We start from the raw sequence: 15,606 nt of genomic DNA, 5'->3' as shown, positions 1-15,606 counted from the left end.
TATATTGAGTAATCAAACATTTTTCTGGTATCACCTTACAATCCTTACAACATAACAAATCTCTTGTTTCAAGAGGAAGTAATCTATTTGGTTACTTGATGTGACATTTTTATATGTAATTAAGTGTTTGTTTTATTTTTTAAACTTAATATTAGTTATGATGAGTTTATATGCCATAGTAGGATAGATTTATCCTTATTATTAATTTTTTTAAATTTATATTTTCCATCTACCTCTCTATAACAGTAAAAACAGTCTATTTATAAGAAAGAAAAAGTTTATGGATAAAGACAACAGACCCTGCAATCAGGTGGAACCTCTTGTATGGGTTTAAGACTCGTGTGTAATTTGAATGCAAAAGGAACTATAGAATGTTGAAGGATGTGTATTTTAACTTATAATCTGTTTTAGGAAGTAAAACTATATTCTTTTTACTTTTTAATTTTTAATTTTAAATTTTAAATTCATTTTCAATTTTTTATTTTGCTAATCTGTTTTTAGAAAATTAAAAATACATTCTCTTTGTCATTTTGAAAAATTATTTTTTAAAACAGAAAATTAGAAAACGTGTTCTCTTTCAAATTTTGAAAATAATTTTTTTAATAATATTTTATTTAATAAATTTGATTATTTAATAAATTAGAAATGGAGATTGGCCTTTCAAATCCTAATGCTTCAATTAAGTCGCCGAAATGGGGCAGAGAAAACAGGCGTTTCATTGTAGCAGAGAGAACTCTTTTTATCACTTTTTCTGGTTCCATTCTCCTCCTGATTTGTTCGTCAAATTGTATGTCAATTCCTTCAAAAATCAAGGAAGACCTTCTTGCCGCCTCTTGGCTCTTCTCCTTATTCAGAAATTGTTTTCTCCTTCCATTTGCCAACCAAAATTTATATGCCACTCGGAAGCAACTTCAAGAATCGTCAATGGCTTTCAATCTCGATTGACGGAGAGTTATTGGTTTTTGGAATCCTGTCCAACGTTCATTGCTCTATGGCGGTGTTTTAGGGAGGCATATGATCTTGGTCGTTCCATTTATATATAATAATAATTAATCTAATCTCATCATCGCCAATACCACCACCACCACACATGATAACACGAAAATGATCAAGAGAAATATCTGTGGCTAATTCATCGTCTCGTCTCGTCTTTTTATCTGAATTCTTAAAAGCCTAGCTAGCATCCAGCGTCCTGGCTCTTGCTATCGTAAATTAAAGAAAACAAGCAGAGCATTTCGTGGGGGTTAAACCAGGCCAGCCATGCATAGCTCTTTGATTGCAAAGACATGATTCAGCAATGGTATTGTTCAGAGTGAAAAAGAAGGGCAACACCCATAACTTTATTCTGTACATAAATTTATCCTTGCGGAACAACAGGAAGTATGGGTCAATCCCAAGAGACGGCAAACGTTAAATGAGACATACAAGCAGTCACAGCACAAACAAAACATAGATTCAGAAAACATGTCTCTGAAGATCTGAAGGTACAAGAGATCAGACCAACGGAAATAAAACATGTTGCAGCTTGATCCATTAAACGTAATTTCATTACATAAGACTGAATATCGTATAATACTAGTACGCAACAAGAGATAACCTCACCAAACATGCCATACTTGAAATTGACAACTATTAAGTGCTGTCAGTGAAGTTACAGAGGGGAAAATATCAAAGGGAGTGTGGGGTGGTCAATGAAAAAATAGTTGACAATATGAAAACTGCGTACCTATTGTTACTGCAATTGGCAGCAGATCCAAAACAGATCTTCGCACGACCTGCAGATAAGGCAGTCAAAATTTATGGGGGCAAAGAATTTCTATTTCAGCAGAGGATGGATGTCATGAAAAGCAAGCATTGTCAGCGGGTTTGTACAACTCTGTAAACCATTTTCAGCTTTGTCTTCCCAATACTCTAATTCAGAAAATATAGCCATTTGAGTCTTTTCTCCACAATCCTCTCATGAGATCTCTTTACTGAACCTGAAGCAGCCACCTATTCAAGAGGTTGTTCCCAAAGGAAATATTTGCAATCCCTCAATCAATGAGTACCCTACCAAAATGGTAAAATGAGACCTTAATATGAGATCATGATGTTCTGCTCCCCATGTCCTATAATCGGGACCTCAATCATCAGGATTTCCATTTTCCCAAAAGTTACTCCAATCAGGAGTGCAGAACCTATAATCTAATACTTCTTTGATATTTGCAACTCTTAAAACTATTAGGTAACCGTGCGAAAATCCTCAAGAGACTATTTCACCCATTTGACCTCAGTACTTGTTCTCACTTCTTACTACTTGATGACTAATCCCTTTGCATTTTAAGAATACTGCATTAGTCTAAGTTGCTCAGCACCATTTTTTAAGGTTAGAGCATGAATTACTTTAAAAAGTAATGAATGAGAGCTGCAGCTTGTATTGTTGTCATAGATAAGAAGACATAGATCCTATCACAAGATGAAACCTTATTCAGAAATAGCAAAGAGAGGAAAAAACTACCTTGCTCTCTCTATTTCAAAGATGAAATAATAAGTTTGATATCACAAGAAAATAGCAAGGAGACATATGCCTACCCACTAAGATCAGAACATTTTTAAGCTGGACCGCGAAGAGAGCAGCCTTCAAAGTGGCTAAGTGAAGGACAGACAGAAGAGGGCATGAAAAACAATACCCTCTTAACTTTTTGAATTTACCTACCAGGATAAGGAAAATTATATCCATGCACATGGGATTATTGAAAGAAATAAAGGAATATGGGAAAACTACACCTCTCATCAAAGCTAAAGAATGTGTTGTTATAAACTCCTTTTTTGAACTCTGCCCATCCAAACAATACAAGGGGATCTACATCTTGGATTTTCTATACCATTGTAATTTCACTTTGGTGAATCTTGCAAGTAATGGGCTTGCTCTTCTTCTCTTTACTTTCTCTTTAATTACCTAGCAGTAGGAAAATCTGGAAGTTACCAGTTACCATTCTGGAAAATCCTATCAACAAACTTTACAAATATTGATCCATAATCTCCATATATTCTCTTTGAAACATATGAATGCATTTTAATATCCAAACCCCATCCCTCCGCTATTCTTCTTCCTTAACATCCCCATCTCCAAATGAAAAACAAAAGAAGATGGTAATGAAACACCATAAATACAAAGTCTTATTTGCAAGCTGTAATCCCACCTCTTACATGCAAATCTCTAACATGTTTGACCATCTGCATGTCCTACTTCCATAGTTGTTTTTCATCAGAGGCTGCAGCAGGACTCCACAGAGATTGTTACTGTATGTTCCAACCTAATCCTTGTCAACTTCCAAGTCCCAAGAAACTGTATATGTCAACTAGTTAAGTTATTTTATTTTCTTGGAAGTATAGTCCTCAGCCAATTATCACTACAAAGATCTTTATTTTAAGGATAAAGGCTGACACAAGTACTCGGTGTCCTCCAGCTCAGTTAAAAAAAAAATCAACCAGATAATGCAACCAAAGTATTTTAAAGACTTCCATAATCACAGCCAAACCAAATAATAATAATAATAATAAAATGAAATAGAAACAGATTTCTACAAAGTGGGAAAACAGAGATATAAAATTATTAGCTGGAAGTGTCAATAATAAAAGATTGCATCTTCACCCCCATCACCAAAACATACTAAAATTAAAAAACATGATAAAATAAAGAATAAACCCAGAAAATATTAAGATACACATTCTCTGTAATGATTCTTAAAGATAACAATGCAACCTCAGAGAAGCTTGTGATTAATAGATGCAGACAATACCCTTTTATTCATATGCCTTAAACTGATTTCTTTTCAAGGCACCAGGAGCTCTTATTTTGTCTTTTTTCTACCCAATGTTTACACAATACTTTTGTTTCTCTATGTCTAACTTTATTATTAATTATATTTAAACAGACATGATCCTGAGCCACATATTTATTTTCTTGTTCTTTCCTATGCCACAAAGCAATCAATCGCTAGTCCAGTTAGTCTGAACATTTTACACAAAAGTTTCCAGGTTTAAAAAGCTTGACAAATTTAACCATCACTTTCTCTCATTAGCCTTTTTTACTTCTAGCTAAATACAAATTTTTATTCTTCAACACATTATTCAAACAAAAGAACAAAACATTCAGGTAAACTTATCATTTAAAAATGCTTTCTTCATGCAAAGTCAACTAGGGAATAACATAGGACTAAAGAAAATGATTTGAGATCTAGGAAAAAACAAATATTTTTGCGTCTTTCTCCTTTATTTTCTCCCCTTTATCCCTTGGGGGCATAAAAGGTAACAATGATGAAATATCTTACAGAAGACTGAAACACAGTAATTGGAGTAAGGGAGAGAAAAAGAGGCAAATTGCCATCCCTTTTTGACCCTCATAAAGTACAGATGTAGCCACATCAAAATCAAATGTGGCATAATAACAGTACAAAATCATGTTGGCTTTAAATTCTCTGTATGTAACGTACATGAAGCATGCATCTTTTTCTTTTTCTTTTTTCTGAACTATGAGCTTCAAAAGCATTTCACATACATGTTGCATTTCCACACATTTTCTTGTTATAAGTATGTTATAGAACTCTGTATTATTTCTAATAATCTATTCTTCAAATTATCAATGCTTTTATATATAAATTTGTTGAGAATTTACTGTGATGGTATGCATGTTATTTGTATTTTGGCCAAGTAAGCGAATGTATTAAAAGCACCAAAGGTAAGAAAATTAAAGAAATGGGCAAAAGACCAACTATTTACAACTCAAAATATCAACAAAAACAAGAAATTTATCCAGACTAGGAAACAGCATCCCCGGTGCCCAACTAGAAGGTGTATCTCCAAAAAGGAACATTTTGAGCCTATTGTTGGCATGCCTGTCACTAGACTTCGTGTTTCCTTTTGTACAACTAATCAAACGCTAAAACCTGTCTTTTTATGTATATTTTAGTTTACACTAGATTTCAGAAAGTCCAGTATAGCCACATGTCCATGACGTTTCTTGATGTTAATAAAATATATACATATCATCAGACATAGAGAGTGATGATCAGTTCTATAATACATTTCTCAAGCCATCTATTTAGCAGCAAGGATTCAAATCCTCATCCTAGCATGTTTGCTAATTCAAAAAATACATTTAAGACATCTCATAAGCAGTGACATAATGATATGTATCGGGATATATCAGGAGAGGCGAGGAAAGGATTAGTGGCATTATCAACAGTTAAAAAAGGTCTCAGTGCTTCTAGCACAGGAAGTGACTTAAGCTCAAATTTTAGAACACACAGGACTTCATCGAAGTCAAGTTATTATGATCCTCCAGATTACGACCGCATAACAAAAGTTATAATTCATATGTGAAACAAAGATTATGACCGCATAACAAAAGTTATACCAAATCAGTTCACGAAATTATTTCACAACAATATAATTCATATACACGCCCTATGAATATATAAGCACCTATAACTGTACAATGCAAATATACGGAAAGTTTGCCTCGACCACCTATGCCCACAAATTAAATTGAACACCTGAAGAGATTTTCAAGGAGAGAGAAAAGGAAGGAATGAGCACCAATGTGCGATTAAACTTGAGAAACTAACTATACTAGGAGCTCAGGTAGAATGAAATTCGAGCATCTAAATTAAGGATAATTTTTGCTTAAAACAAGATGACTGGACAATAAACTGTTAAATTGAGCAAATTAAGAGAGAACAAGGGCTCTTATTCCTTGTTACCAAATCTCCTAGCAATGATAGGACGGACATCATCGGCATCAACCAGGGTCTCAAGGAAAGGTAGTAGTGAAATTAGTGCAGAGTCTGATGGATCATCAAACCAACTCTTAATAGGAATCCCATTATTCACTTGCAAACGGAAAACCTGAAATCACCCAACGAGAATTCAAAAATAAGTATCTTTCTCCAATAGACTTGGAACTTATGCTTTAACTGTTCCTTTAACATGTGTAAACCAAAAGTTTTATTCACTAAAACAAAAAAAGGACCAATGCTATAGTTCTTCTCATAGTCAGATATATGAAACAATTTAAATTCAGGCAAATAGATGCTGCCAAATAAAGTTCAAAATGAAGGCATCTTTAATTTCCCCCCTGTAACATATCAAGCAAGTCAATAGTTTTTATAAGGTCCTCCAAAAAACATCATCATTCAATATGAAGCTAAAATTATTGACCAAAACAAACATATAATATGATCATCGAACATATCTTGACCTTATGGACAAAAATAGCTGACACATGAAAGCCACTGAGGAGGCATTATACCTGTGGGCAATTATCAATTATAGCAACTTTTGCAAGATCAACACCTAATACTGTTAGGTCCTTAGTGTAAGTTCCATCTGAAAAAATGCATGATTCACGGTAGGCTCGGTGAGAGATAAGCTTTCCATCTGGATCCAATATATCCAGAAGTTTTGCTGCATAAATGCTTTGACTAGCTGTGAACACCACGACTTCAAACATCTCAGCAACCTTTTCCAGGAATGTCCGAAGGTGAGGTCTCTGTTTCACATAAACTGTATGTTCCCTCATGTTGAAAAAAACTGGAAAGGTGAAATCCGCATCATCACAGTGCTCCAATGTAGAGTGAACAAGTGTTTCTGTACAAATGAAAGTCAGTTGACCGACCATTGAAGCATTTACTACCCAAAACATTTAATTTATTTCTCCTTAGATACAAAAGTAAAATGGGAGTATTGATCATAAGGACTTCAACTAGAAAGCACAGCTTATATGCTGACATAATTGTTAATAGGCAGAGAAGTAAAAAGCTCTCATTCATTACCATCCAGATCGAGCACAAGGGTAACAGATCTTGTTTTATGTGTTTCCTTTAGTAAGTTGGTGGGTGGAAAGTTTGCAGCCACATCTGGCAGGTCAGGAAGATTTCTGATAAACATATGTGGATCAAAGCACTCTGACTGATCCAATTCAGAGTACTGATTAACATCAGATTCTTGGTTGCCAGATCTCAATTGATGGATTGCAAAGTACAAGCTTGAATCATGTGCATCAATAAAAGCATCATCATATGTTCTGCCATCTTGATGGCAGCTTGCCTCTATGGTATCCTCAAGGAAAGGCAATATCATGAATTCTTCAGCCATATCAAATAATGTACTTGGCTCATCACATTTGTAATCAGCAAAACAGGTTGCTTCAGTTGTATCTTCATAAACTGAGTTGCTTTCAATTGGTAAGCCTGCAACAATCATATCAGAAATGTAGAAATCCGAGACATTGCAAGTTTGAAGGTCACACGAGCTTCGTCTGTTATCATCACTATCATCAGCTCCCAATAGCCGCTCATCAATAGCTTTCTTACTGCCTACACAGATGTCGGAAGCACTGTCTAGTCAATGTTGATCCATTTTTATCACGCTTAATTAAAAATTGAAAGCCAAGATCCTGATTCATCATGCTCATTCATAGAGATGGTTATATTGCCAACATGTAGGATGAGCTGAAGTACTTAAAAATTAGACAATCCATTCAGTGCAAATCCATGTGATTGACATTTTTCACAAAGATGTTCAGACATATACAACAGCACGTTGATCAATAAAGAGCTAGTCATGCATCAAGTAAAACAGTCATCCTTATTCAGCTAGATGGACTAGTAATTAAGGTGGAATGCATGTATAAAGATATAGGACTTCGTTCATCACTAAAATGAAACATCGATTAATTTTCAAAGCAATGTAGCACACACGGACATAAACGCTTCTAGGTGTGCCTTTCAGAAATGATGTGGTTCTCCCAAAACACAGTTTATGTATACAAACACATTCTGACATTCTTCATACATTTTCTACAGTTCTTGGAGACATTTTCTCTAAATATTCCTAGATAACTAGAAAATTATGCATGTCCAAACCATTAAAACCTTCATCCAAAATCAAAGGAGAAGAACAATGAGAAGATTTTCTTAAAACACAAGGACAACATTCATCTTGAAACAGCCTATTAGTAGCAGAAAAGAATATGAACACACAATTGAGTATCAGGCAGAGCAGATTTTCTTAAAGCACAAAGACAAAATTCATCTTGAAACACCCTATGAGTAGCAGAAAAGAGTACATACACAAAGAGAATCTGGCAAGAAGATGGACTTGTTAAGATGTGTAAACTTCCCTACTTGTCATCAGTGTTGCAACTTCTTTATTTAATTTCTTATTTTGCTTTTCCTTCCTTATTGGTTTGAGTGTCTTCTTCTTTGGGAGGAGAGGTAGGGGCAACGAGTTTTTGTAGGCAATGATGCATCTTCATCATTCTTTTTTAACTTATCCTTTTCTATAAAGACATTTCAGGAAACAACTTCAAAATTAATGTTCATTAGTTATCCTCTTTCATTTCTTTATGTTTTTTTGTTTTTCATTAACTTTTCTACCAGGTAAAGATGCTACAATTTCTCTGTACTAGGAAAATCAAAAAGAGAAAAAAAACAAAAAAAGGCCAACATGTTCAGAGTGGTAAAAAAAACATTATAAAATTCTGGAATATGAAGGAATGACATTTCCATTATCTCTCATAATCTTGCTCAGGAACAGTGAGGAAACTGAAAAACAGAATATCCTTAATATACTATTCTCATGCCAAAATTACACACTCTAGAAAGAAAAATGCATAGTTTAAGCTAGGATTCCTCATCTGAAATAATGTGTACATTGTGAAATTTTACCTGCATTATTGTTGTCCTCTGGTTCAGTTTGATCTTCAATAGATTCCAACATGGGTGAGAAAATCGTCTCTAGGTTTGGTGCAGAGGTGGCTGGAGTAGATTCCTGCAATTGACCATCATTTTTCACTTAGCAAATAGTACTGTCAATGACCATCACCATGATTTAGAAAGGGGTACAATATCTCTGAAAAGAAATTGAGTAGAGCATTAAAAGAAGTCAGATCCTCAGCCCAACTCAATTTGACAGTTTGAATTAGCCACCCAGAAAATTAAGCTTCAAATTTTGCAAAACTGTCCACTAAAACTGAACAAGAAAAGATTGCTATTAAACCTCAGCATCTGGAGCTTCCACTAAAACAAGATGATGGGTCTTCCTCAATTACAAAGACGCGAGGAAAAGTGGAAAAGAGGAAAAAAAAAAGAGGACACACCAAATAAGTAAGCTACACCGGAATCTGTATCAGCTATAACTTATAAACTGGAAAGAATAATAAAAAACAGAGCAGAATGCCTAACCAGTTCAATTTAGATTAATAGATATACTATTTTATCACTTAGTGCACTACCAATCAGACAACTGATAGAAGCATCCTTAAATGTAACTTAATTGCATTGTTCACCTTGTAAATTGCAAAATTTAGAACAACATTAAATCATTACTCTTGAATATTAGGTAAGAAAACCAAGCTTTCATAACTTTTTGATTTGAGTAAAAACCAAACTTCTGTCATTGGTGAGAGGAACCAAAATTAAAGTATTAACCTCATGTTAAACTTAGAATGCAAGATAATGAATATTTACATAACTATACAACTAAATCTCTTACAACTGCACATAGACCCTTAAAAAGCTATTTATCACTTAGAACTCCACAAATAGAAAATCAGTAGCAGCTGAATCAGTTCTCGGGCATTCAATCAGGGCCAAGTAGGACAGGACTTCCCTTATAAACCAGCAGCAAATAATACTACCAACAACAGAGTGCGACTTGAGGTATCATTTGTCATTCAGTAATTCACAAACTTAAGTGTAATGACGGAAGAAATCATAAGCATTGCACAGACCAATCGATAATAGTTAAACTGATGAGACTTCAATTTAAAGCCCAGGCATAAAAGAAAATAAATAAATGTGTAAATATCATAATAAAGAGGATGAAAAACAAATGAGAAGATGACCCAGGATAAATAGGAAAAATAAGAAATTTTAAATAACACCACCATGTACTGTCATGTGCTAACATTCCAGTATTCCACATAATCATAATCAAGGCATTGGAGGCAAAGCAAGGGAAATCTGGCATCAAACAACTGTGCTCTTTCTTTTAACACACGAGAAAATGAAGAAGCACAGTATGAATGCACATCGTGAAACAGTTTTCAAATGATTATATAAAAAGAGGCATTCTCAGGGTAAGAGGCTCCCCCCTTTGCAAGGGTCAAGGGAAGGTCATTTTTGTTGGCAGCCTAAGCCTTGCTACACGAAGGCGTTGCACCAGAACTAAAACCTTTAACCTTTCAATCATAAAGGACCAACCTTATTGTTGCTAGATTTGCCCCTTTTTCAATTGATTACATGCATGAAGATAAAATTCACAACTTTCAAGATACATCTTTTATTTTCTCTTCCTCTAGGTGTGATTTTAGGAGGAGAAAAATAAAAACAAAAAAAGAAAGGATATTAAAGAATATGCAATGAACATTGCAGTAAGTACCATCAAATCACAAGCCATGTGGGGGAAAAAATGGAATTTTTCTGGTAAGCTATTCATAATGTTCACCAAAAATTGAACATTTATGCTTTATTCCTTACCATTCTCCCAACCGTTGTGTAATCAATCAAAGGTGATAGGTGCTTTGGAAAGTGATTGTTTTGTCCATCAACCAAGTCATTATCTTCAATAGCTTTGTTGCCTCCATTCTCCAGATCATGTACTCTATTGCATGCAGAACCTACAAGAACATTGAGGAAACAAAAACCGTTTCAATGGTTCTGTCACCTCTAACAAACAAAAATCCTGTTCTCCAAGAAAGCTTCAAAAGTCATTGTAAGCAATAAAACTTACCATCCTGGCTATTTTGATTACAATAATCAAATTCTGCTGTGTCTCCCAAGATCCTGACACGAGACAAAGAATTCTTGGATATCATACTTGACTTCTGGCATACACGGAGACCATTTTTTTCTCTTAAACACCCTGCAGTTGATTTGGTCTTCATTTTTAGTGATGGCATTTGTTTGGGCCTTTTGATATGCACCACAATCTTGAGCTGAGAACATCAGTGGGGAAACGGAACCCCTCTAAACAATCAAGTCACTGCAACAGATTGCCATGGAACAACTGATCATGTAAGAACTCTAGATCAGACACGGAAAAACAAGCAAGGCAACCATGCAATACTATGTGATTTATGAATCAGTTGTCAAGCATTACAAAGTAAATGGCAATTGTATACAATCCATGTATATTATTTTAAAAGAGAGGTTTCTAAGGAGCTCAGGCAGGATTGTTAGTAACCTGAAACCTCACACCAGCCTAAATTGACTAATAGATAACAGTGCAAAACCTCTAGAAAGGTGCTACATTATCCTGTCAGACACAAGATGCATTAAGGGATACACTACATAATTCACTTATGTAACTTCAAGGACATATATCTACAATTCATTTCATATCTTGAGGCTTCAGGAAGTAAATTTCAGTTGCTGCATGTTGCAGAATATTATAGACAGTCCTTAGGCCGATATTGATATGTTTTGGTAATGTCATAATATAATGAAATAACAAGTCACAATCCAACTGTCAATCACAAGCAAAATGATCATAAACATTTCTGAAATTGCCAACTTAATATGTTGAAGCAACATTGACTGCTGATAAGCACAAGTATGTGATATTGTGTCATGACATAATTCTTTTAATCAATATAGAATGGTTCCATCCAGTTGTCCTTCTGATTTTAAATGTTGTCCATCTACAAGTCAAAAGCGTTCCTCTGTTTTCCAAAAAGTAAACATACACATTAATATGTGTTAAATGTACTGTTAACTGCATGACCAATTTGAGTTATAATTTAATTAGTTCCTCAAAGTTTGTTTGGGGCATTAACAGATGAATTTGACAGTATTTAGATTTGCATTTGGAGTGATTCAAGTTACACTAAAATCATATGGGTTACACTTGAATCAAGAGTGAAACGCAATTTGACAAACCCTATTTGGGTATGACTTTTTTACTCCCATCAGATTGAGGCAACTGTTGAAGCATAAAAAATAAAAGACTTAAGGCACTAAAATTTTGTATTTCATAAAAAACTTGAAATTCCCATGCTTAATGGGCCAAATCTAAACTAGTAAGCAAGCATTTAGTGGCTCTATGCCAGTGAGAGCTAATAACAGACAAATTCACAAAATTTGGAGTTCAAAGGCTCCAAAGTCAAATCTTTGAAGTATCTACTTTATTATTTTCTAAACGTTATGCTTGTCTGATTTGAGTATGTCAGGATGCTATGGTTTTCCTAGGGCTAAAACAGTAATTAGCCTATTTTACTTGTATTTTTCTCTAGTTGTATTTTTTTGTTAGTTTGTTATTTTCTGTGGAGTAGCTATCTACTGACGACTGTTTGTAGGACATGCTTTGAATGATGATTGATTTCCAGATTTCCCTCTCATCAATTCCCTCTCTGATTTCTCTGTTTTCTCTCCCAATCCCTCTGATTTCTCTCTCTTTCTCTGTTCCTGTCTGCATTTCTCCCTATATTCTTGCTGTATTTCCCTCTCCTCAGTCTAATTCCTCCCCCCCCCAAGTCCTTTCCAAATGCCTATTCAAACCCTAGGTAAACCCTATTTACATGACAGAGTAGAATGCATTAAATGTTGAAATCCAGCCAGTAAATTCATGTCTAAAAATTTTAAATTAAAATAGACCCTTTTGATCAACTAATAAGATAGTTTGAGCATGACTGAAAATCTATCACAAATAATTAGCAAGTTCAAATAGTTCGGTTCAATTAGAATATAATTTTAGCTCGTTGGGCAATCTTAAATGCATCAATCATGCAAACTCCACTTGAATATCAATAACAATGTAACTAACGCCCTTGTCAATAGCACAACCAAAAGATGCAATTATAATAATCATCAAATATGGAAGGACAAGCATAACATTGAATGCAGACAAGAGTAGGTCAAATGCCAGGTTATACAATGTTGTTTTCGTTTGTAACTTGATGCCAAATATCCAGTGATGAACTCAAGAGACAGATGGTTTTATTTATTTCAATTTTTTAGTTTAAAAGAAGACAACAAAGATGAAAGAAAAATTTGTTCAATGGATATGATACTACTTCCAATTGTCTCATAAACATAGATCAAGGTGCAAGCTGGATGAAGATTGGATATAGCCTTTTCCAATCGTATCAAAAAACAGAAAGACACAGTAAAACTGTCCTATTTCCCAGAAAAAGAGAAGCAGCCGTGTCTCCCCAAATTAGCTCATGCTGCTCGCTCTTCTATATAATATGCAGATAACTAACATCCAGGCGTTAAATGCCCGAGTACCACAAAATTTTAAACTTACGTGATAAATCAATTGATGATAACACTAGAGAATTTCCTCTCTATTTTGTTGCAACAGGAAAAGGGGACAAAATAAAAAATCCAACATGAACAAAGAAGTTGAAGAATATGGGGCAAAAGAAAAAAAAAATCAGAAGAAAACAAACCAGAGAACATTCAAACCAAATCCTATACACCGTTTGTGAAAATTTATAGGCATACCCATTCAAGGCACAAAAAACGCAGCTAGAAGAAATCGATACACAAACAACAATTCCTTTCAGAGGTTGGCAAAGCCAAATCACAGAATACCAAGAGAATTCCAAGTAAATCCCCCCAAATAAGAAAGTCAACCCTAGTGATAACATCCTACGAGCATAATTACAAACAATCAAACACCACAACGAAAACACAATCGGAAGTGGACATAAACCCCCTGAATCAACAAAACCCAGAACTGAAAAAACAGATTTTCCAGTTGGATATAAGCGTAATAAGCTCATACAGGAAACCAAAAGCAAAAACAGAAAAAGAAAAAGAAATAACCATTTTCAGGCAAACCCGAAGTACAGAATGCGAAAAGAATTGCAAGCAAACCCCCAAACAACAAAGTCAACGTCCCAAGTGATTCCATCTAACAAGCACAATCAACAGCAATCAATCACTGCCGCAACAAAAGAAGGAAAGAGGAACACGACAATCCAAGTCAACAACAATCACAGAACGCACAATCGAAAGAAACCAAAATATAAACTCAAAACCCTAGAAATAACATAATCCAGAAGCGTAAAACAGCTCGTACAGTTGAATTATCAGTTACACAGTACACAAATAAACATACATATAATCAAACACCATAATCAACTCGAAATCAAACACGCACCTATCTAGCAATCAACTCTCTCTGTCCCCCCCTCTCTCTCTCCCCCTCTCTCTCTCTCTGCGTGTATCTGTATATATAGAGGGGCTTTCTCTCTCTAAAAAGCTCCCCCTTTTCTCCCTCTAGAAAGAGTTGTGTTGTGTGAGGGGAGAGACGGTTTTGACCGGGGGCCGATGGGAGAGAGACTTGGGTGGACGGCTGGGATCGAGCCTTCACTGAAACGCTTCTGACCGGTGAGAGCCTGACACGTGTACCATGTCCACGTCATGGTTACGTGAGGACACGTGCAGCTTTGCAGAAAGAGAGGAGCCAGGTGAAGGAAAGACTGGTTCACGCGGTCCACAGTTCGTGCGAGACACGCTCTTATAAATTAATCATTAAAAAATTACTCTAACGACTCCCGATATTTAACTTAATGGCAATAACTACCTTTCAAATTTTAGAAATTTGTCTTTATTTTTTATTTTTTCCTCATGAAAAGATAAAAACATGAGAAATCAAGGAAATGCCTTTAAATTATAAAAATATTTTGGTCATTTTTAATATTTAATTAGAGTTAACTAATAAAAAAAAATAACATTATAACATTAAATGTTACAGGCATTTGTTCTATTTTTTTCAAAAATAATTCTTATAATTGTTTTAAAATTCAAAAATATTACTTGTGATTTTCCCATGAATTGAAAATTTGATGATATTAATGAACAATGAAAAATAAAATTAACTACATAAATAATGAGTTTATGATATATGTACAATTAGTATTTCGATTTCATCAACTCATACACTTGGTTATTTATTTTTACTAAAATTTATCGTTTTTTAAAATATATTTTATTTAATATATTATCAATATTTTTATAATTAGATATATCACTCTTTATATATAAAGAACATGATAAATAAATAAAAATTTAGTTATAGTTTGATTATCTTTATTATATTTTGAATTAAATTATTCAAATATAAATTTAAGATAATCTAAAAGATAAAAGTCAAAATTTGGAACTAAAATTATTCTTAATAAAAAAAAAATTATCCAAGTATGTAAAATTTTCAAAACATAATGTAAAAAAAATATAATATTTTAATATAATTTTACAATAAGATGCATTTTTATATAATTGCAATAACAATTACAAATCTTAATTCTACTCATTACTTAATTACATAAATTCTAAATCTCCTATACTTTATATTAATAGTTAATTTTTTATTGAATAAAAATTTAATTTTTAAAAATGCATGAATTTTATCATGTCAATAATGAATTGAGTTTTTAAATTGAGAACGCGTTTTTTGATATTTTTTAATATTACGAAATGAGTTTAAAATATTTTTAAAATTATAAAAATGGTTCGAAAACGCTAAAATGACATTCCAAAAATATTTTTATGCATCGATAGATTAAGCTTTTTTATGAATAATATTATGTAATGTAACTTTAGGTAAGAACAC

At 33.8% G+C, this 15,606-nt stretch overlaps 1 protein-coding gene across 2 annotated transcripts; it reads right to left on the bottom strand.

The window, feature by feature from the left end:
* Positions 1-1,314: 1,314 nt before the first annotated feature.
* Positions 1,315-14,306, bottom strand: LOC127808767 (uncharacterized). 2 transcript variants are annotated; one of them, XM_052347372.1, is made up of 8 exons: positions 14,152-14,306; positions 10,777-11,028; positions 10,524-10,663; positions 8,712-8,814; positions 6,816-7,358; positions 6,293-6,630; positions 5,745-5,889; positions 1,315-1,775 (listed from the first exon to the last, which is right to left on the bottom strand). In XM_052347372.1, exons 2-8 carry the CDS (start codon positions 10,943-10,945, stop codon positions 1,669-1,671), a joined length of 1,545 nt encoding a protein of 514 aa, XP_052203332.1. In that variant the 5' UTR covers positions 10,946-11,028; positions 14,152-14,306; the 3' UTR covers positions 1,315-1,668. The 2 variants fall into 2 exon arrangements, with proteins under 2 accessions (XP_052203332.1, XP_052203333.1); XM_052347373.1 differs by having other exon boundaries at positions 10,777-11,052; positions 14,152-14,296.
* Between the last annotated feature and the right edge of the window lie 1,300 nt (positions 14,307-15,606).

Source organism: Diospyros lotus, chromosome 8 (genome assembly GCF_014633365.1).
Source record: "Diospyros lotus cultivar Yz01 chromosome 8, ASM1463336v1, whole genome shotgun sequence".
Lineage (NCBI taxonomy): Eukaryota > Viridiplantae > Streptophyta > Magnoliopsida > Ericales > Ebenaceae > Diospyros > Diospyros lotus.
This window is presented reverse-complemented; position numbering and strand designations above follow the sequence as displayed.

Bases quoted from the DNA above. Each gene is read 5' to 3' on its own strand.
- LOC127808767 (XM_052347372.1), bottom strand. From the start codon at position 10,945: ATGCCATCACTAAAAATGAAGACCAAATCAACTGCAGGGTGTTTAAGA. The intron at 8,815-10,523 runs GTAAGGAATAAA...GGTCAATTGCAG, and splicing joins ACACAACGGTTGGGAGAATG to GAATCTACTCCAGCCACCTC. The intron at 5,890-6,292 runs GTATAATGCCTC...GGGTGATTTCAG, and splicing joins TAATTGATAATTGCCCACAG to GTTTTCCGTTTGCAAGTGAA.